This window comes from Chiloscyllium plagiosum, chromosome 28 (genome assembly GCF_004010195.1).
Source record: "Chiloscyllium plagiosum isolate BGI_BamShark_2017 chromosome 28, ASM401019v2, whole genome shotgun sequence".
Taxonomy (NCBI): domain Eukaryota; kingdom Metazoa; phylum Chordata; class Chondrichthyes; order Orectolobiformes; family Hemiscylliidae; genus Chiloscyllium; species Chiloscyllium plagiosum.
Genome location: NC_057737.1, coordinates 44,787,178 through 44,810,799, shown reverse-complemented (window position 1 = coordinate 44,810,799; position 23,622 = coordinate 44,787,178). Strand labels below are relative to the sequence as shown.

At 41.3% G+C, this 23,622-nt stretch overlaps 1 protein-coding gene across 4 annotated transcripts in view; it reads left to right on the top strand.

Annotated features, from left to right (window-relative positions):
• Positions 1 to 23,622, top strand: part of rffl (ring finger and FYVE-like domain containing E3 ubiquitin protein ligase) — a 96,884-nt gene that overhangs the window by 40,007 nt on the left and 33,255 nt on the right. For all 4 annotated transcript variants that reach the window (XM_043718802.1, XM_043718805.1, XM_043718803.1 and 1 more), the window contains one exon: positions 14,655 to 14,842. In XM_043718802.1, the coding sequence (XP_043574737.1) occupies positions 14,666 to 14,842 (177 nt within the window). In that variant the 5' untranslated portion in view covers positions 14,655 to 14,665. The remainder of the gene's footprint in view (positions 1 to 14,654; positions 14,843 to 23,622) is intronic.

The window sequence follows — 23,622 nt, the reverse complement described above, 5'->3', positions numbered from 1 at the left end:
CACCTATTGTACTCTATGCTACTTTCTCCCCACCCCCACCCTCCTCTAGCTTATCTCTCCCCGCTTCAAGCTCTTTGCCTTTATTCCTGATGAAGGGCTTTTGCCTGAAACGTCGATTTTACTGCTCCTCTGATGCTGCCTGAACTGCTGTGCTCTTCCAGCACCATTAATCCAGAATCTGGTTTCCAGCATCTGCAGTCATTGTTTTTACCTGGATTACTTCAATACCCATCACTGAGTGGTTCAACTTCACTTTGGACCAAGTCAGCTAAGTCCAAAAGAGAATTGATGCTAGACTGGGCCTGTGACAGCTGGCGCAAGAATTAATCAAATGGAAAAACAGACTTGACCTCGTCTCACCAATCAGTTGTATCTACTCGTGAAAATGTTGGTAAGAGTGACCACTGCCCTCCTTGGGTAGACGAAGTCCTGCCTTCACATTTAGGATACGCCCTGTTGTATTGTGTGGCATGACTGTCATGCTAAATGGTACAGATTTTAAATACATCCTACACCTCCAGACTGGGTATCTGTGGTGCTGTGGGACTTCAGAAAGATTGTGTTCAGCCACAATCTCTAATTTCATGGCCTAGCATATCCTCCACTCCAGGAATCAATTAAATTCAGTGAAGAGTGCCAGGTAACATACCAGGAGCAGCACAGACATAACTAAAAATGGCGTCAACTTGGTGAAACAATACAGGGCTAATTGCACGTTAGGCAGTGTTTGCAACATGTGGCAGGCATGGGCCAGATCTAACTTCTAGTTCTACCATAGAAAGTTGTGAATGGGAATGGCCAATTAAATAGCTCACTAAGGGAGCAGGCTTCATAAATATCTCCATCCTCAATGTTGGGGGAGCCCAGCACATCAGTGCAAAAGACAAGACTGAAGCATTTGCAAGCATCTCCAGCCAGAAGTGCAGACTGGACAACCTGTCTCCTCTTCCTGCAGAGGGCCCCAGCAAACATAGATGTGAGTCTTCAGCCAATTTGGTCTACTCCACGTGATATCAGGAAATGGCTGAAGGCACTAGATACTGTAAAGATGATGGACCCTGACAAAATTATGTCAATATATTGAAGATATGTGCTGCAGAACATCGCCGTACCCCTAGCCATACTATTCCAGTACAATTTCCAGACTGGCATCTACCGAGCCATGCAATTATGTTTGTTCTGACAATCTGGATGTAAGATAGCTGTTCAACTGTTGTTCTTTATCAGATCAAACTATGTGCAACTGTGATTATTGCTTTCATGGTAGTTATGGAGAGAGGCTGAGTAGGCTGGAGCATTTTTGCCTCGAGTTTTGGAGATTGAGGGGTTAGCTTGTAGAGGTTTATAAAATCATGAGGGGCATGGATAGGGTAAGTAGTCAAGGTCTTTTTGCTAGGATGGAGGGAGTCCAAAAGGAGAGGATACAAGTTTAAGCTGTGAGGGGAAAGATTTAAAAAGCATCTGAAGGATAAATTTTTCACACAGAAATGTGTGTGTATATGGAATGAGCTGTCAGAGGAAGTGGTGGAGGTGGGTACAATTACAATGTTTAAAGGATTTATAGGGATATGGGCCAATTAGTCCAGACATCTGGTAACAATCTGGGGACACTGGTTTAAATCCTGCCATGGCAGGTGGAGGAATTTGAATTCAATGAATATCTGGATTTAAGAATCTAATGATGACCATGAATCCTTTTTCGTTTGTGGAGAAAAACCCATCCGGTTTGCTCATGTCCTTTAGGGAAGGAAACTGCCATCCTTATCTGGTCTGGCCCACATGTGACTCCAAACCCACAGCAATGTGGTTGACTCTTAAGTATCCTCTGGGCTATTAGGGATGGACAATGAATGTTGCCGATGCGAATGAATGAAGAAACAAAACATGTTGGCAAATGGGGCCAGGTCAGATTGGGATGCCTGGTTGGCTTCAGTCTGGTTAGACTGAAGGGTCTGTTTTCATGCTGTATGACTCTATGTAGAAAATTGCTGAGGTATGCTCAGTACTCAAAGCAGGACAAACCGAACCCAATCATATACACCCTCATTCGGTCTACTCTCAATCATCGACAAAGTGATGAAGGTTGTCATGAACAGTACTAACAAGTGGCAGTAACTTGCTCATTATGCTTCAGTTTGGATTCCACCAGATCCGCTTGTCTCCTGAACTGGCCTTCATCCAAACATTGACAAACTAGCTGAAGTTAAGGGAAATGAGGGTCACTGCCTCAAGGTCGCATTTGGCAGTTTGGCGTCAAGAAGCTGTCGCGAAATTAGATTCAGTAGGAATCAAGGGGAAAATTCTCCACTTTTAGAGTCATAATCAACACAGAAGTGTCCATTGTGATTGTTAGGGGTCATTCATCTCAGCTTCAGAATGTTGCTGCAGGAGTTCTTCAGGATGATGTCCAAGGTCATCATCAGCTGCTTCATCAATTATTCCCTTGATCATAAAGGATCATAAATAATTTGCTGACAATTGTTCACTGACATTCTTGACTACTCAGATCTGAAACCTTCCATATCCAAATGCAGTAGAATCTAGACAACATTCCAGAAGTAGAGATCCAAGTTGCTATGGAAAATTGAGAGTTGAAGAAAATTAATGTTTGTACTGTCGGAATTAATGGAGCTGCAATTTGATAAATCCCTTAGACCTGATGGTTTTCATCCCAGAGTTTTGACGGAGGTTGCTATAGAGAGTTGATACATTGGTGACTATCTTTTAAAAACTTTATAGATTCTGGAATGATTCTTGTGATTTGGAAGTTAGAAGCATTACCCACTATTTAAGAAAGGAGCTTGAGAGAAGACCGGGAATTACAAACCTGTTTGCCGTACATTAGTAGAGGGGAGAATGCTAGAATCTACTATAAAGGATTGGATAAATAGACACCTTGATAAGTTGTTGGACATAGTCAGTAGGAATATGCAAATGAGAAATGGTGTTCGACCAACTTGGAGTTAAATAAAGATCTGATTAACTTGATAAAAGAGTCAGTGGATATAGTACACTTAAATTACCAAAAGGCTAGGCTCTTTAGAAATCTTAAAGATAAAGATTACTGAAAGAGATAGTGTACTGGGATGGAGTAATGATGGCTAACAGGCAGGTAATATGAGTAAATGGGTCATTTTCGTGTTGGCAGACTGTGATTAGTGGGGTAACATAAAATCAGTAGCTGGTGTCCCAGCTGTTCACCAATATATGTCAATGACTTAGATGTGGAATCCAAATGTAATATTTCCAAATTTGCATATGATACAAAGGTAAAATGGGGTTTGGGAGGAAAGAAGATTTGGACAGGCTCAGTGAATGGGTAAAGCATGGCAGATGAAATTTATGGAAAAATTGGAGGTTATCCATTTTGGTAAAACAGCAGTAGAGATTTAATTTTAAATGGTAGGAAATTGGAAAGTCCAAGTTATGCAAGAGAACCTCCGGTGTCTTTGTCAATAAGTCAGTGAAAGCGAACATGCAGATACAGCAAGTTAATTGAAAGTCTAATGGAACGTTAGCTTTTATTGCAAGAAAACTGAAATACAGGAATAGTGAAGTCTAGCTTCAACTGTATAGGAGCTTGTGGAGTATAGTATTGTGTAGAGCAGCTTTGCTTTCCTTATCTCAGAAAAGATAATATTGTCATCAAGGTAGTGCAGTAAAGGTTTATAGAGATTCCTTCCTGGATAGCAGAATTGTCCTATGAAGAAAGATTGGGAAAACTGGGCCTGTATTCTCTAGCGTTTTAAAGCATGAGAAGTGATCTAATTGAAACTTAGTAAATACTTAAGAGGGAAGACCAGGTAGATGCAGATATGATGTTCCCTCTGGTTGGATGAATCCAGAACCGGGGACACAATTTTAAAAATGAGGACAGTACAACTTGGGTAAGGAGAATTTGTTTTTTACTTAATTGTGAACTTTTGGAATTCTCTACCACTGAGGTTGTGGAGGCTTAATCTTTGAGTACATTTAAGGACAAGTTAATAGCTTTCTTATTACCAGTGGTGTACAAGGTTATGGTGATAGGGTGTGTAAAAGACATTGAAGTGTTCAATGACTGGGCAGGCTCAACATGCTGAATGGCCTATTCCATTTCCTATTCTGGTTGGAGCTGATAAGTGGCATGTAGCATTCTTGTTAAGCAAGTGCAGGTAATGACCATCTCGAGCAAGGGAGAATCCAATCTTTACCCCTTAACAGTGAATGGCATTCTGATAGGTGAATTACCCACTGTCAACATCCAAAGCTTACCTTCTACCAGAAATTGAACTAAACCAGGTATGTACACTGTGGTTTGAAGAGCACATCAGAAGCTGGGAATTTTGCAGTATACATCACTTCCTAACTGTTCAAACTTGATCAGCACTTAAAAGGAACAAGTGAGGAGTATGATGAAATATTTCCACTTACAGGCTGAGTATAGCTCCAAAAATACTCCAGTTTGACAACATCCAGGAGCAAGAAGCCCATTAAATTGGGACCCTATGCATCATCTTCAATATTCACTTTCTCCTCTACCAATCCACAGTTTGTATCATCTATGTGATGCACTGCAACAGATGGCCCCAAGGTTTTTTTATATAGCACCTTCCAAATCTGTGACTTTTATCACTTAGAAGGGTAGGGACAACAGAGAGGGAACACTTCCACTTGCAAGTTCGTCTACAAGCCACGTACCATCTGTTGTGCTGCTGTCCTTTCACTGTTGCTCGGACCAAATCCTAGAACTTATTCCGCACCATGTGCTCTGCAGTAGTTCCAGATGACCGCTCACCACATTTTCTTGAGGAAAATTTGGTATGGCAATAAATGTTGGTTTAGCCAGTGCCCACACTTGTGAATGGGCAAAAAGAAGATAATTATCCAAATGTCTTGAAGGCCTCAATTGAATTTACCTCCACCACATTCTGACAAAGAATTTGAGATCATAAACGTTTGCTGCAGTGTTTTTAATAAAGTTCCTCGTGTTTCCCTGGCTTCTTTTGCTAGTCACTTTAAATCCATGTTGTCAGGTTCTCTCTTCTTCCATTAACAGGAACACTTTCTTTCTGTCTTGCCTGTCCAGAGTGCTCATGATGTTGAATATCTCCGTCAAATTTCCTGTTCTCTTTGGGGAAAAGAGCTCCATCTTTTTCAATCTATCCACATAATTGGATTTCCTTATCCATGAAATTGCTCTCATGAATTTTCTCTGCATTGTCTTCAACACCTTTACATCTATCCTTCCAAAAGCGTGGTGTCTTATTCTGGACATCACATTCCAATTGGGACTTACCAATGTTTTGGACACGAGGATAGGACCATAGGTGCTAGGAGTGGGAGTAGGCAATTTAGTCTTTTGAGCTCACTTTGCCTTTTAACATGATTATGGCTGCTCTTATCTTAACTCCACTTTCCTGCCTTCTCCCCATAATCATTTGTCTCTTTCTTCATCAGAAGCATTCCTATTTCTTGAACCTGTTGAATGTTGCTGCCTCCACTGCACTCTGGGACAGTGAGTTCCACAGATTCGCAATCCTTTGAGAGAAGTAGTATCTCTTCATCTCAGTTTTGAGCCTACCTCCTCTTGCTCTGGATTGTCCCACAAGGAGGACCATCTGTTCAACTTCCACCTTATCAATCCTCTTTAGCATTTTATCAGATCTCCTTTCATTCTTCCTGACTCCAGTAAGTACAAGCCCATGGTATTCAATCATTCCTTGTATGACAAGCCTTTCGTCCCTGGAATCTATCTGATAAACTTCCTCTGAACTGTCTCCAGTATTTACCACATCCTTTCTCAAGTAAGGAGACCAAAACTAGACACAGTACTCCAGATGTGATCTCACCACCTTTTATAATTGTAACAACACTACTTTTATAATCCAGTCCTTTTGCAATAAATGGCAGGATTTCATTTGCCTTTCTTATTATATGCTGCATCTACACAAGCTGCTTTTGTGCTCAATTCATTTTCATGAATCCCAGATTCGGCATGCGTTAATAACTACTTTCTCAACCTGCCCTGACAGCCTTTAATTATTTGTGAACACACATCTCATATCTTGCTGTTCCTGAACCCCCTTTAGAAAAATTGTATCTTTTATTTTGTCTTGCCTTTCTTTCTCGTCTGCACTGAACTACCGATGAGCATCCCACCCAAAATTGTGCTTTCTGTTTGGAAAACTGCTGACCTAACCACATTGTTTTAAAAATTCTGCTTATCTCTTAGATTGATTAGTCTAGCATCTCTTTAGAGATATTAGAATATATAATCAAGGTCAAAGTGACCTAGGCACTTACAGAAATTTCATCTGATTGAAGAGAACTGACATTGATTTGTTAAGAACAGCGCATGTCTAACTAATCTAGCTGAAGTTTTTGCGATTATAGTTGTAGGCAGGAGAAAGTCCACTGCTATAGTTTATGTATGCTTCTAGAACATATTTTAATAAGGGTCCAGGTTATAGGCTGGTGGCTAAAATTGAACAATTATTGCCTACTTAGGGCATAGATCAAGTTGGCAGGCAGAAAAGAAGGCAAACTGATATTGACTTGAATTTAAAATAAATGACTCATGGTGTCCCAGAAGGATCTGTGCGGTAGATTGAAGGAAGCCTGCATAACTCGTGATCACATTAGTCATAATTATTATTTCTCCCTTTTCTGAGAATTCAGTTTTGGTGTTGGGCAAGGATTTATGCCAAATTATTTTAGAGGAAAGTATATTAGAATTCACTGTCCTGAGTAATCTTAATTCCTTAACATTTTCATATTATGCAATAGCATGTTCTGAAAGCATTCTGGACTAGTGTTTGGAGAACACTAGTGTTCCTGTGTTCCTTCAATGTTTTGTGCTATTGATTTCTGAAACTAAGTGCTTTTTAGGGGGTGAAGATTACAGACTATTCAGTTTGACTTCATTCTGATTAATACTCAACTTTCAATTGTAAAAGGTATTCACAATACATGTATTAAACCCGTTCAAAAATACATATAAAAAGGATAAAACCACCCATCTGGTATTGAATTGGGTATCTGATACTAACACAACAAAGGCCCACCAAGCCGAGTCAACTCTGTAAAGTTGTCCCCATCATTAACATCTAACACCCACTACTAATTAAGTTCATGAAGTACTGAAGTACAGTTAAACTGTTCATAGCAATGGTGAGAGAACCAACTTGAGATAAAGACTTATTTGACCTGATCTTCACTAACCTGCATCTGACTGTAATAATATTGGTAGTGATCACTGCACAGCCCTTTTGGAGACACATCTTGCCTTTCCACATTTCATGCTGTGGTATGACCACTGATGTACAATTTAGGTTTCACTGGCACTAATCTGCTCCAGAACTCATTATAGCCTTGACTAAACATTGACAAAAGAACTAAACTCCAAAGGTGATTTGACAGTGATTGACCTTGACGTCAAGGCAGATTGGCATAAAGAGTCCCAGTAAAATTGAGGCCATTGGGAATCAAAAGGGAAATGCTCCACTGGTTGGACTCTGACTAGCACAAAAACATTTGCTGCTAGAGGTAAATCATCTCATCTGGGTCTGTTTTTGCAGGAGTTCCTCAGGATGTTATCCTTGGTCTAAACTGCTGCTTTAGCAATGACCTTTCCCCTATCACGTTAGAAGTGAGAATATTTGTTACTTAGGGAAAAAGTGAGGGCTGAAAATGCGTTGTTAGAAAAGCGCAGCAGGTCAGGCAGGCATCCAAGGAGCAGGAGAATCGACGTTTCGGGCATGAGCCCTTCTTCAGGAATGAGGAGAGTGTGCCTATCGCATTTCCAACGCCCCTCCCTCAAGTCCCTCCTCCCTACCTTTTATCTTAGCCTGCTTGGCACACTCCTCATTCCTGAAGAAGGGCTCATGCCCGAAACGTCGATTCTCCTGCTCCTTGGATGCTGCCTGACCTCCTGCGCTTTTCCAGCAACACATTTTCAGCTCATATTTGTTACTTATCCAATAATCAGTTTTATTCACAAAAATGAGAGCAGTCCATACCCATGTGTAGGAAGACCTAGACGACATTCAAACTTATCTGATAAGTGGCACATAACTTGTGCAACATAAATGACAGGCAGTGACCATTTCCAACAAGAAGTCATCAAATCACGTCCCTGTGACGTTCTCGGACAATATGATAATTAAACCTCACCATCAGCATCCTTAATGTCAGCTACGTAAATACTTTGGCAACAAGTGCTAGTCTGAGGCTTGGAATCCTGAGATAAGTAATTCACCTCCTGATCACCTAAGTCAGCACATTGTTTACATGGCACAAGTCAGAGGAATATTAGAATACTTGGTTCTTAACCTGGATGATTTGAGCCCCAGCAATACTCAGGTAGCCCAATACCATCTAAAATTTGCCCGATCGATAGCCAATCACCATGTTCTATGTTCACTCCTTTCACTAGCGGCTATATTGTGTACCATTTTCAAGATGCAGTGCACCCACTTGCCAAGGCTTCTTTGACAGCACTTCCTAAGCCATGGAACTTGATTACCAAGAAGGAGGGTAGAAGGCATGTGGGAATTCTACCAACTCCATTTTCCACTTCAAACTGAGCACATCTTTACTTGGAAGTGTATCAGCTATTCCTTCTTTGTTGCTGGGTCAAAGTGCTAACAATTTGGGAGTACCTTCATGGTACAGGTTATAATGTCCAAGATGGCAGTGACCCAGCAAGTCTGAGTCTACAGTGCTCCTCCCAAGACTTGGGCAAAGTGGGTCACCCACCCCCACCACACTCACCAAATCATTTAAAATAGCTGTTTAATTTAATTAGTTGCTGAGTATTACATTTAAACAATCTAATCTTCAGTAAAAATGACTAAAGGGAAGGGAGCCCGCAGCTCTCAGCAAGCAGGAACCCCTCCCCCACCCTCTCCAGCTGCAGCTGAGGTGTCCGCAGCCGTCCCGGGGGGACATACCTACGGTGGTGAGCCTCGTGGAAATCATCTCTAAATTGGATGCGAAGATCGACGCTTTTATTGAAGAATCCCGAAGTCAATGGGCCTCACTCTCTGCCGCGCTGCAAAAGCACGACCGAGACATTAAGGAAATCAAGCGCCGATTCGGAGGGGCGGAGCTAAAGGCCGCGACCTCCGAAACTACAGCGCAGTCGGCCGTGGATCGGGTTAGGACTCTTGAACAGCGAGTCCGGACTTAGAGAATTATATTGATGACCTCGATAATCAAAGTCGTCGAAAAAATATTCGTTTGCTGGGCCTTCCCGAACGGGAAGAGGAAGGCCAGCTTACAGCGTTTCTCGAACAGTGGCTGCCACAGCTGTTAAATCTGGAGGCTGGATCAGGCCAGGTAAGGGTGGAATGGGCCTACCGGGTCGCAATTCGCGGGCCCGGCTCGAACCAGCACCCACGCCCGGTCCTGTTCCGGCTGCAGAGCTATAAGGAGAGACAGATACTCCTCGAAGCCTCTAGAAATCTCGGAAAAGATTCCCAAGCCATGATCTATAAAGGATCCAAGATCATGTTTTCCCCAGCTCTGGTCTGAAAGAGGAAGGCATTGGATGAGGCGAAGAAGTGTTTAAGCGACTTAAATATTCAGAACTCCTTACGCTACCCAGCGACGCTACGCTTTAACCATGAAGGATCTGTGTATAACTTCGGATCGCCGGAAAGGGCTAAGGAATTTTTGGACTCTCTTAGATAAATTGTAAGAGATAATGGATGTTGGTTTGCCTCCCCCCTGCCACTCCGGATATATATATATATATATAAAAGCCGGGGGGTCTAGTTAATGTTGGTGAGGGGAGGTGGTTACCTTATTCTACTCTACCTCTGTCTCTAGGAGTGGGGTTGTTTTCCCTTATTTTGTATTATTATATTTAATTATTATTTGTTGAGGTTGTAATTTTGTAGTTATATATATGTTTATACATGGTATTAACATTACCAAATATATCTAGGTGTTGGTGTGGGTGGGGGGGGCTGGGGGTAGGGTGCTCACTGTTAACTCTTGCTTTGTAGTATATTTGAATTCTCCTCATCCTATTGAGGAGCGCCTGGGTCAAGGGTGGGGCACTGGTTGGCAGAGGATACGATGGACCTTTGGTGGAAAGGAAGTGACACCCCTGGGAAAAAGGGGGAAAATCTCCATTTAAATAAGTTTTATTTTTATTTATTATTTAGAAATAGTTTTTTATTATACTGTTGTGAGTGTATTAGAGAGTTTTTATTTTTGTGAATTTTATATGCTGCATGCTCGGGATGTTCTGGATAGGGTTTCCCCTCCCGAGGGGTCTTGGATTTGCCCGGACGATTATGGTTGATCGGTCGGTTAAGTGGTGCACCTGGAATGTCAAGGGGAGTAATTCACCAGTCAAAAGGAAGAAAATATTATCAAATCTCAAGAAAGAAAGAGTTGATATAGCTCTCCTACAGGAGACACACCTGTTGGATAAAGAACACTTGAAATTACGACAGGGTGGATTTGATCAGGCCTTTTTTTCTTCTTTGAGCTCAAAAAGTAGGGGAGTTGTTATTCTTATTCGGAAGAATTTCCCTTTCAAAATCCTAAATCAGATAAAAGACGAATCTGGACGATATATTCTGATTAAAGCCCTTATAAATGGAGAGGAATATGGGATTTTAAATTTGTACTGCCCCCTGGCACACCCCTTTAAATTTATAACGGAAGCCTTCTCAAAATTGATGGCTCTTCGTGCCCGTCATACAATTATAGGGGGAGACTTTAATTGTATTATGGGTCTGGAAATAGATAGGATTCCCAAGAGTACTGCAGGAGTATCTCCCAGATCTAGACAATTGGTGGATGTGAACAAAGAATTAGGATTAGTAGATGTATGGAGATGTCTTCATCCACAGGGCAGAGATTTTCTTTTTACTCCAATCCACATAAATGTTATACCAGAAGTGATATGTTTTTTGCCCCCTTGATTTTTTAAAATTCCATATCATCCTGTAAAATAGGTAGTATAGCAATTTCCAACCACGCTGCTGTATATATGGAAATCAAGGCGAGGAACAACGGGACATCCCCTCGGCATTGGCGTATGGACCCCTTCCTGATGAAAGATAGTAAATTTGTAAAGTACTTCTCTCAAGAATTTAAAATTTTTTTAGAAATTAATTTAGGTACGGCTAGCAACCCATCAATGATGTGGGAGAAAATCAAAGCTTACGCGCGAGGTTTGATCATCTCCTACTCAGCGACCCAGAAAAAATTAAAGGGAGAACAACAGCGCCTTCTCGAAGCTTGCTTAAAAGCAGCTAAAACAGGATATGCTGATAGACTTTGTATTATCAAATTGCAAAGGATTACGGCCCTTAGGACAGCTCTAAACACTATACTTACCCAAACAGCTAAGAGGGAAATATTATTTGCAAAACAAAGGTTATATGAATTTGGCGACAAACCGGGTAGATACTTAGCATTTCTTGCAAAGAAAAACAAGGCCCCTCAAACTATCACGTTTATCAAGGAAAGTACAGGTATTTTGACTCATGATCATAAAAGGATTAATGCAATCTTTAGAAAATTTTATTCTGATTTATATAAATCGCAGGATTGTGAAGACAGGACTAGGAGGATGCAATCATTTTTTAAAAATTTGACCTTTCTGGACCTAACTCCGGAACATGTATCGGTCTTAAATGCTCCCCTAACAATCCAAGAAATACTTGACACAATCAGGCAACTTCAGAGCGGTAAGACACCTGGCCCAGATGGTTTTCAAGCTGAATTCTATAAAGAATTTACAGGAATATTGGCTGGTCCACTTATGGACATGTATAACTATGCATATAGTCAGGGCTGTCTCCCGCCTTCGCTGAAAGAGGCAAATATCCCTCTTATCCTTAAAAAAGGAAAGGACCCAGAAGATTGTGCGTCATACAGACCAATATCCTTGCTAAATGTAGATTTTAAAATCCTTTCTAAAATGTTAGCATTGAGACTAGAAAGGGTATTGCCACATATCATAAAGGAGGATCAGACGGGGTTTATTAAGGGCCGTAGATCATCCAATAATATTAGAAGGGTTTTGAATATGATTCAAGCCTGTCATCAGGGAAAGATACCAGGAGTAGTCGTCTCATTAGACGCGGAAGAGGCATTCGATAGGGTTGAATGGTCATATTTGTTTTACACATTGGAAAGGTTTGGTGTTGGAAAGCTGTTTACCAAATGGGTCTCAACATTGTATAGTGATCCCAAAGCAGTTGTTGTTACCAATGGATTAGGTTCGGATAGCTTCAGTGTGGATAGGGGCTGCCATCAGGGATGTCCTCTCTCGCCATTGTTATTTACGCTAATAATTGAACCACTAGCAGAAGCTATACGGGCTGATCCTAATATAACGGCTCCGAGGATTGGTACAGGTAAACATAAAATTACCCTTTATGCAGATGATCTTCTATTCCTCAGTAATCCTTTGATGTCCGTACCTCACTTAATCCAAGTTATTAATACATTTAGCGCATTCTCAGGCTATAAAATTAATTTCTCAAAATCGGAGGCTATGCCAATGGGTGGCCTTGCTATGATACCCCACTTAGTGGTCGGATCGCACTTTCCCTTTTGGTGGTCCCTGGAGGGTTTCTTATATTTAGGCATTTTTATCACCCCAGTATTTGGTCAGTTATACAAGGCTAACTTTGTGCATTTACTGGAAAGGATAAGGCAGGACCTCCAGCGATGGCGAGACCTTCCAATTTCCTGGCTGGGTAGAATAGCACTAATTAAAATGAATGTCCTGCCCCGTCTCCTATACCCTATGAGAATGCTTCCGGTGATGCTGCCGAGGCTGGCACTACGTAAATTCTATGGCTGGTCGGGTTCCTTTATCTGGAATCATAGACGGCCCCTCATTAAGCTGAAGAAGCTACAGCTTCCCCAGGCAAGGGGAGGATTGGACTTCCCAGATTTTAGAAAATATCAGTTAAGTTCCCTATTAAGTTACATAGCTGATTGATTGATTGCGGATCAGACAAGACCCAATCTGGCTGGACATCGAGGCTTCTCAAGTAAAATGCCCACTTATTAACCTTTTATTTTCAGACAAGAGGAAAATCATTACGGATCACTGTAAAAACCCTCTAATACTAAACACAATTAAAGCTTGGAATATAATGCGGCAAAATGAGGGCAACTCACATAAAACATCCCCCTATGTGGGAGCATGGGGATTCCAACCGGGGTTTACAGATGCCACTTTTAAACTCTGGCAATCCAGGGGTATCTCATGTCTAGGGGACCTATTTAAAGATGGGGTCCTGATGTCTTTTGAACAGCTGCGTCAGAAATTCGGATTACCGAATGGAGACCTCTTTCGATACTTCCAAATTTGAGATTATATACAGAAGAAGACTACGCTATTAGATAGTCTTTATAAATCAGATAGAGAATGTTGAGTACTACGACCAATGGGGGTATCTTCCATCAGTACTATTTACCATTTACTACATGAAGTATCGGGAGATATGGACAATCTGCTTAAAACATGGGGTCAGGATTTGGGACGAGAAATCTCTTTCGAAACGTGGAATGACATTTGGGAAAACGCCAGAGGAATCGCCATGTGTATCAGATCTCAGGCTATCCAGCTGTAGGTACTTCATAGGGCCCATTTGCACCGGATCGATTGGCAAAATTTAAGGCAGGAGTATCTCCAATGTGTCCCAAATATAAAATAGAGGTGGGCACTATTGTACATTGCCTATGGACCTGTCATAAGATCCGTAGATACTGGACTAAAGTAGCAAGTTCCCTGACAGAAATTTTAGGAACGGAAATTAAAGTGGACCCTGTATCTCTCCTTTTGGGCTTTTCGAACTTACCCTCCCTGGATATGCACGAGAAGAAACTATTTTCTATTCTCTCTTTCTGTGCAAGGAAAAATATTTTGGTGAACTGGGTGGCTGAGGGCACCCCTGGACTTTCAAATTGGCACAGATTAATTATGGAATGTATTCCCCTTGACTTCCTTACAAATATGGTGCACCGAAAGACCGAATTATTTCATAAAATATGGCAGCCCTTCTTGAATTATATGAATACAGATATTTCGGCTATCCTAACAAGGGCTTTTATTTAATTGAGATTGCGAACCCGGCTGGTCCGGGGCCCCTTGGGAGAGGAATCCTGCACGAATACGGGTTTTGTTACATTTGCTGTTAACACATTCCGAGCGTGTATCTCACTACCCAATTTCTGTGTTATCCGTTGTTTTTTTTCTCTCTTATTTGGATAATGTAAGAGACTTAAATATACACTGGTTAGTTGTCGGTTAGATTAGTAGTTAGTTGAGTTTTGTTTTTTTTTCTTTCTCGGTATTTTTCTTTTGTTAAATTTTGGTTATTATTTATTTAAGATTTAATTGTATATCAATATTTGTACTTGAGAGTTTTGTTTATTTTTGTAAAGTTGTAAAAATGTTAAATTTCTAATAAAAATATCTATAATGTTCAAGAAGGCGGCTCACCATCACCTTCCCAGGAGCAATCAGGATGGGTAACAAATGCTGCCCTTGTAAGGGATGCCCAGTTAGTTAGAATAAATGAATGAAGAGGAGGTTATAACTTGTGTGAAGCTGAATATATTAAAATTGCAAATATTGCCATGCAATAGTCATTTCTGCTAGGTGTAAATGAATTGTTGTGTTTTCACAGACGGCTCTGCAATGTGGGCCTCATGCTGCAACTGGTTCTGTGTGGACAACCAGACCATGGATGAACCTGAACATAATCCTCGAAGGCAGGCATACACTAATGCAGGCTACAACTCTCAATCACCTCCAGCTGGATTGGGACACACGTGCAGAGCTTGTGGTTCCCAATTTGAAAATCCACTGAGAAAGGTGAGTTAGAGGTTAGACATAATTTGATTAAATTAAATTGATCTCCCCTTAAACAGAAATAAAGACTAATTTTCAATGGAAGTTGCAACTGAGATATAAACATGGCTTAAAGATCGTGTGGTGTCAACCTTGATTCTAATCTGGGTTGGAAAACTTTTGCTGATTATGTTCTCTCTTAATACTTGCTAAACTTAATTTGATAACTTGTTCGTTTGTTGCGCACTCCCTTTGTTAAAGGATATCATGGTTTTATTGTTGGGAATAGTCCCTTGAAATTAATTAGAAGTTTATTTTTTTTTATGCATTAACATCATTAAAGATGCAATTTGTTGAGAGCTTCCCTTTCTGGCTGTGACTTGTTATTGTGAATGAAGTTTGAGGCAAAAATCAGAAATTCTTCAGACAGGTGACTTTTAGAGTAAGGATATTGCATGGGAGATCATGTGAATTCTTATTTCCATAAAATAAGAATTGATGTAGTACATAAAATATATAAAATTCTGCTAAGATTTGGGTTCCTAATAACTAATTGCTTTGTTAACATTTGGATCAATAAGGCTTTAATTGTTGCTTGACAAGGAAAGCTTGCAATTTGAAACAAACTGGTCAGTTTTAGGCATCAGTTCTGTAGTGTTCTGAAGCAACTTGAAGCTTTTTAAATCGATAACTGCAAGATTTGTGTTTCCCAAAGTATACAATTTCTGCTTCAGTGACATTATTAATAATAAAAATCTCCTATTTCTCCTGCATTTATTTGCTGCTGCTTGTGTCCGATTTTTGTTACATTCTTTGTTTCTCACCTATCACTACTACGTCAATTGAATAACTTTTTGTTCTAGTGATTTCAAGTAGTCTATTTGATGTTTTGTTTTTCCTGTGCCCTTTGCTTTGCACTTGTTATCTCTGCTATACATCCTCAGCCTTTCTGTATTGTTCTTATATATGAATTGGCCATGCTAAATTGCCCGTAGTGTTAGGTGAAGGGGTAAATGTAGGGGAATGGGTCTGGGTGGATTGCACTTCGGAGGGTTGGTGTGGATTTGTTGGGCTGAAGGGCCTGATTCCACACTGTAAGTAATCTAAACTCCCCTCAAAATGTAAAATAGGAGCAACAGTTCATCTTGACTTTCATTAAGATTTTGACTGATCTCCAAACTCTGATTCATTTTCCTGTCCTTTATCCCTCGATAGATTCTTGGTAACTAAGGGATTCAATCAATCACACTCTCATTTGTTTGCAATATTCATCTCTCACTTACTAAGGCATAGGGTGCATCAGGAGAATCTGCCTGTAAATAGGTGACTGAGGGACAAGGTAGAGACAAACCAATGAAATAAAGTATGAATTTGAAATCTGTAAACTCAAAATTAGCATCCAAAGTAATATTTATAATGTCGTTGATATTCAAAAAATTATCATATTTTGAATAAAAGCAATGCTTTTAGCTTAGCATATTGCAACTTTTAGTTAGTACCTGTGCCTAAACGTTTGGAGTTGTCTTGTTTGACAATGCAGAGGACTTATTCCATGTCAGAGCTTGTAGTTTGTGTGCCTTCTTTCATCTTCCACTTTTTTTTATAATATATTTTTATTAAGAAAAAAATAGATTTTTAAATATTACAACAAATACAAAACAATGCAATTCAAAACAGTACAAAAATAGTACAAAACTAAACCCAAATATAAAAAATATTCCCTAACCCACCCTCCTATACGAATGTATAAACATATATAGAGAAATATAAAATTATAAAAAAAACTAAACTAGCTATTTAACTAACTAAATAAATACCTAACAACAAACAAATAAATAGTAATAACTCAGCCCAGCCAAACAAAACACTCATACATTCACAGTTCCTCCTCCCTGGATATTGGACTCATGAAACACAATCGTTACGGCTATATAAAAGCCCTTGTTAGTGTGGCAGATAAATATTCAAAAAGGGTTGCCATGTCTTGTAAAAATTCTCAGTTTTGTGGTGTACCATATTTGTGAGAAAATCCAGGGGAATATGCTCCATAACAATCTTCCGCTAACCTGATAGGCCTGGGGGGTTTTCTGATATCCAACCTAGCAAGATATTCTTCCTTGCACAGAATGTAAGAATATTGAAAAGTTTTGCCTTATGCGGGTCTGCAGGAAATACAATGGGTAGGCCCAAAAGGAGCGAAATAGGGTCCTTCTCCGCCCCGACACCTAAAATCCTCTCCATTGCACCCACCATAGCGCTCCAATATGTTTAAAGCCTGTCACAAGACCAAAGACAATGGGTAGGAGTACCCGTACAGACCTTGCACTTGGGACATGCTGAAGACACCCCTGGTTTAAATTTTGACAAATATTCTGGGCATAAGTGGACCCTGTGGAGAATCTTCAACTGTAAAGCATGGGTCCTACTGCAAATTGATATCTTCCTTGCATTCTCCCAAATATCCTCCCATGCCTCTGAAGAAACGTTAACACCCAACTCTCTTTCCCACATCTTGCAGAGTCGATCAGACTCATCTGAGGTGGCACCCCCCAATTGATGATATAAAGTACTAACAGAGAGTGTACACCTAACTTTTAGTACTCCTCTTTCTATGTCAAATTTGTAGGGATCAGTCAAAAGTGTGGTCATTTTTTGAATAAAATCCCTAACTTGAAAAAAACGAAAGAGGCCTCTATTAGGTGACTCGTACTTCCGTACTAACTGATCGAAGGACATCATTACATTTCCCTCAAATAAATCACCCATGCAAGATATACCCCTAGCTGCCCAATGTTTAAATCCTGAATCTATCATACCTGGTTGAAAACTCTGCATACCCACTAAAGGTGTAAACAAAGATGTTTTGCCAGTATTACCTTCCCTCTGCCGAATTGCCCTCCATGCTTTAACAGTATTGATGACTATTGGGTTATGGCAATATTCCCTAACTGTCCTCACCTTGTCCAAAAACAACAAACTGGTAAGGGGGCACCTTGCCTGGGAGATATCTAGCCATATTGAAAGAGGGTCCCCACAAACCCAATCACTTGCGTAGGTCAAAAGCGAGCTTAATTGGTAATTTTTAATGTCCGGAAGGTCTACTCCCCCGCAATCTGTGAGGCAACTGCAGTTTGGCTAACTTAATGAGGGGCCGTTTACAGTGCCAGATAAAGGAGCTGAACCAACTGTTCAGTCTCCTGAGTGTTTGTTCATTGAAAATCAGGGGGAGCATCCGTATAGGGTATAGCAAACGAGGGAGAATATTCATCTTAATAAACGCTATCTGACACAACCATGAAACTGGAAGTGCCTCCCATCTTTGCAGATCTTGTCTAATTTTTTCAAATAATTGAGTAAAATTGGCTTTGAATAGCCAATCCAGAACTGGAGTAATGAATATGCCCAAATATACACAACCCCCCTGTGACCACCTAAATGGGAATCTATAGTCACTCTCAAGAGCCAACTCTTTCATAAGACCACCCATAGGCATAGCCTCTGATTTAGCAAAATTAATCTTATACCCTGAAAAAGCGCCAAACGTGTGAACGCATTGTATCAGGCAAGGCACTGAGACTGCTGGATTTGTCAAGAACATCATCTGCATACAGTGAGATATTATGTAATTTGACCCCACTTCTGGAGCTGATATATTGAGATCCCCACGAATGGCCTCTGCCAACGGTTCAATCACCAACGTAAAAAGTAGTGGTGAAAGGGGACAGCCCTGCCGGCTGCCCCTAGAAATATTAAAATTGCTTGATCGGAACCCGTTGGTAATGACCACAGAGAGGTACACTGTAGAGAACCTTTACCCATCTTATGAAAACTTCGTCCAGACCAAACCGGTCTAGAGTATAGAAAAGGTACGGCCACTCAACTCTGTCAAATGCCTTCTCTGCATCTAAAGAATTCACCAATCCCTGTATTGACTGCTGTTGGCATGCTTGAATTACGTTATGCAGCCTCCTAATGTTATTGGAGGATCTGCGACCCTTTATGAAGCCCGTCTGATCCTGTTTAATAATAGAGGGTAACACAGTCTCCAGCCTTAACGCAAGAGCCTTAAAGTCCACTGCTGCCTCACAGCGTCAGAGACCCGGGTTCAATTCCCGACTCAGGCGACTGACTGTGTGGAGTTTGCACATTCTCCCCGTGTCTGCGTGGGTTTCCTCCGGGTGTTCCGGTTTCCTCCCACAGTCACAAAGATGTGCGAGTTAGGTGAATTGGCCATGCTAAATTGCCCGTAGTGTTACGTTAAAAGGGGTAAATGTAGGGGTATGGGTGGGTTGCGCTTCAGCGGGTCGGTGTGGACTTGTTGGGCTGAAGGGCCTGTTTCCACACTAAGTAATCTAATCTAATCTAATCTAATCTAAGAGCGAGATGGGCCTGTATGAAGCACAGTCTTCCGGATCCTTCCCTTTTTAAAGGATAAGTGAAATATAAGCCTCTCTCGGATGGTGGGAGACAAACATGACTGTATGAATCATTAAACATATTCAGCATCGGGCCTGACAGTATACTTGTAAATTCCTTATAGAATTCATTGGGAAGTCCATCAGGACCAGGCGCCTTTCCACTCTGAAGCTGCCTCACAGCTTCCTGCACTTCTTGCTCTGATAATGGGGCATTGAGAAAGGACTGTTGTTTGGGAGTCATACCTGGGAGCTTCAGATCTCTAAAAAAGGATTCCATTTTGGCCTGCCCCTCCTCACAATTCTCAGACTGATATAACTTAGAGTAGAATCTCTGGAACGCCACATTTAATCTTTTTAGAATCACATGTTAGATTCCCAGACCTTTCCCTAATCGCTGTTATGGTTTGTGGGGAACTTCTTTTTCTGGCAAGGTATGCTAAGTATTTGCCTGGCTTATCACCATGCTCGTATAACCTTTGCTTTGCAAAAGCCAGCTCCTTTGCCGTCTGCATGAGCACGGAATTTAGTGCAGACCGCAGTGCCGTAATCCTCTGTAGTTTGACCAACGAGGGTCTGTCAAAATAGGCCTTCTCAGCTGCTTTCAACCGTGCTTCAAGGAGACATTGCTGCTCACCCTTCTGCCGCTTCCTAGTTGTGGAATATGAAATAACTAACCCTCTGGCATAAGCTTTGGCAGTTTCCCAGAGAACAGATGAGCTATCAACCGAGCCTATGTTGATGTCTAGGAATGCCTGAAATTCCCTAGAGAAATACTCCACAAACTTGCTGTCCATGAGAATAAAGGGGTCCATTCGACAGTACCTTGAATCCACTGTAACATCCTTAATCTCGAGTGAAATCTATGTGGATTGGGAAAAACGTGAAATCCCTACCTGTAGGGTGGAGACATCTCCAGACGTCCACCAATCCTAATTCCCCATACAAACCCAATAACTGTTTAGTTTGTGCAGAGGGTATTGAGGGACCTTTAGGCAATCTGTCTACTGTGGGGTCCATGAGGCAGTTAAAATCTCCCCCTATAATGGTGTGCCGAGACTTGAGACTTATCAGTTTAGAAAAAGCATCTACCAAGAATTTAAGAGAATGAGCTGGGGGACAATAAACATTTAAAATGCCATATTTTTCCCCATTTATCATGGCTTTAAGAATTACAAACCTCCCGTATGTGTCTTTAACACATTCCAACAATTTAAATGAGAGATTTTTCCTAATCAAATAGCCACTCCCCTACTTCTGGTATTAAATGATGAAAAATAAACTCGGTTAAAGCCATTCTGCTGTAATTTCAGATGCTCCTTGTCATCCAAATGTGTCTCCTGTAACAAAGCAATATCCACCTTCTCCTTTCTAAGACTCAAGAGTACCTTCCTCCTGATTGGTGAGTGACTTCCCTTGATATTCCAGGTACACCATTTAATCAAATCATTAGCCATAATCTTCTGCAATTACATTTAAATTCCAGAGAGGAGGAACTCGAACCACAAATTGCTGAGCCTTAGTGTCGCATGGTCCACCAAATATAAAAACTACATAAACTAAAACTACATAAACTAAAACATTTAACAAACATACAAAATTATTAAAAATAAAAAAACAACAAAAACCAGAAAACAAATCAACATATAAAGCACCAATAGTGCTGAGTAGAGGAACTACCCCCTGCCCGGAGGGGGAAACTACCCGTCCCGAACTGCCCATAAATAGGGATCTAACCATCTCAACCACCTTCACTTCTCCCAGCTAGAGCCGCATCGCAAGCACAAGCTAAAAAGAATAAACACCCCATAGAATATCAATATGAATAAAAAAACATTCTTTTATTTAAAAAAAAGGGGAATAAATACCCCACCCATCCTTTGGGTATGTCCTAACTTAGAAATTTAAAATGTACATCTTAACCACCACCAGACATAGTTTGAACCAAATTATTATCAATAGAGGGAAAAAAAGGGGAAAAACAAAGCTCCAACCGGATTTCCTCCATTCCTTTTACAGAATGATAAACGCATACCCAAGCAACAATATTTATACATACTACAATTATTTAAATTAGGTTAGTTTGTCCTCAAAGTCTCTTGCCTTCTCTGATGTGTCAAAGAGATGAATGGATCAATCTAAGGTGATCCAAAGCACTGCCGGATATCTCAGGGAGTACTGAATCCCAAGCTCCTTCAGTCTTCTCTTGACACCATCGTATGATTTTTGTTTCTGGATCACTGCTGCTGAAAAGTCCTGAAAAAACATGATCTTAGACCCCTCATAAATTAGGGCCTTTGGATCCTTCCCCTGGGGTCTGGAGGCCTCTATGACTCTCTCCTTATCCCGGTAATGATGGAACCGCACCAGGAAAGGACGAGGGCGTTGACCCAGACCCGACCTCCGTACTGCGACCCGGTGAGCCCTCTCTATCTTCAATCCTCTCATGCCAGTCTCCAAGTCAAGGAATTTGGAAGCCAATCTTCAATAAATTTCGCAAGCCGCCCACCTTCCTTACCCTCAGGCAGACCAATGATCCGAATGTTTTTTCTCCTGCCCCTGTTTTCAAGATCGTCCACTTGGTCACGCAAATTACGAACCTGCGTCTTCAGGGCTTGGATCTCTTCCTTGAATGAACTGGCATCAGCTTCCACCACTGTGACCCTGTGCTCCACCTCATCCGTCCTCTTCTCCAGGTCTCCCAGCTGCTGCTCATGCTTCTGCAGCATGAGAGAGACTGGAGCCAGCTTCTCTTCAATCTGTTTCCCCAACATCTCGCGAGATTTCGAGAGCTGGTTCACCAGGTCCTGGAGAGTAATCGGCTCTGAGGCTGCTGCAGGCTGAGCTGCAGGCCCGGCCTCAGATGCTCCTCCTCCCTTTTTAGGCATTTCTGGACAGCTGAAAATACAGGTAAGTCAATTTTTAAATGTTTATCGGGCCTCCACAATCTTTCCAACGCCCCAAGAAATCCTGATGATCTGGGTTGGGTGGTTTAAAGGACCGTCCTGCTCCTGCTGCGATGCGAAGCTCTGCAGTGTGATCTTCTCGGATTGCCGCCATCTTAGATCCCCCCATCTTCCACTCTTGATGGAAAATAACTGAGTTAGTAAAGGTAAATGAGTGCAAGAAGTAGGAGCAAAAGTAGGCCATTCAGCCCATCGAGTCTACTCTGCCATTCCAATGAGATCGTAGTTATCTGATAATAGAACATAGAATAGTACTGCACAGTACAGGCCCGATGGCCCTTGATGTTGTATTGACCTTTTATCCTACTTTAAGATCAAACTAACCTGCACACCCTTCTTTTTCCATATCATCCATGTGCCTATCCAAGAGTTGCTTTAATGTCCCTAATGTATCTGACTTTACTACCACTACTGATGGTGCATTTCATGTAACCACCACTCTCTGTGTAAAGAACCAATCTCTGACATCTACTCTGAACATTCCTCCAATCACCTTAAAAATATACCCTCTTTTGATAGCCATTTCTGCCCTAGGAAAAAGTCTCTGAAACAGTTGTGATCACTGTCATGGAAATGCTCTCCCACCAAGCAATCTGATTCCTGGCCTGGTTCTTTGCCAAGCACCAAATTCAGTATGGCCTCCCCTCTAGTTGGCCTATCTAAATATTGAGTCAAGAATCCTTCCTGGACACACTTGCCAAAAACTGCTCCATCCAAACTATTTGAATTCAGGAGGTTCCAACCAATATTAAGGAAGTTTAAATCACCCATGACAACAACTCTGTTACTTCTGAACCTTTCCAAAATCTCTCTCCCAATCTGCTCCTCTGTGTCTCTGTTGCTATTGGGGGAGCTGTAGAAAACTTCCAATAAAGTGACTGCTCCTTTCCTGTTTCTGACTTTCACCCATACTTATTCTGAAGACAAGCCCTCCTAGACGACCTCTTTTTCTGTAGCTGTAATACTATCCCTGATCAGCAATGTCACTCCCCCATCTCTTTTACCTCCCTCCCCCATTCCTTTTGACCCACCTAAACCCTGAAACATTCAACAACCATTCCTGCCTCTGTGAAATCCAAGTCTCTGTAATAGCCACAACATCATAATTCCAAGGGGTAAAAACAATGACTGCAGATGCTGGAAACCAGATTCTGGATCAGTGGTGCTGGAAGAGCACAGCAATTCAGGCAGCATCCGACGAGCAGCAAAATCGACGTTTCGGGCAAAAGCCCTTCATCAGGAATAAAGGCAAAGAGCCTGAAGCATGGAGAGATAAGCTAGAGGAGGGTGGGAGTGGGGAGAAAGTAGCATAGAGTACAATAGGTGAGTGGGGGAGGAGATGAAGGTGATAGGTCAGGGAGGAGAGGGTGGAGTGGATAGGTGGAAAAGGAGCTAGGCAGGTCGGACAAGTCCGGACAAGTCA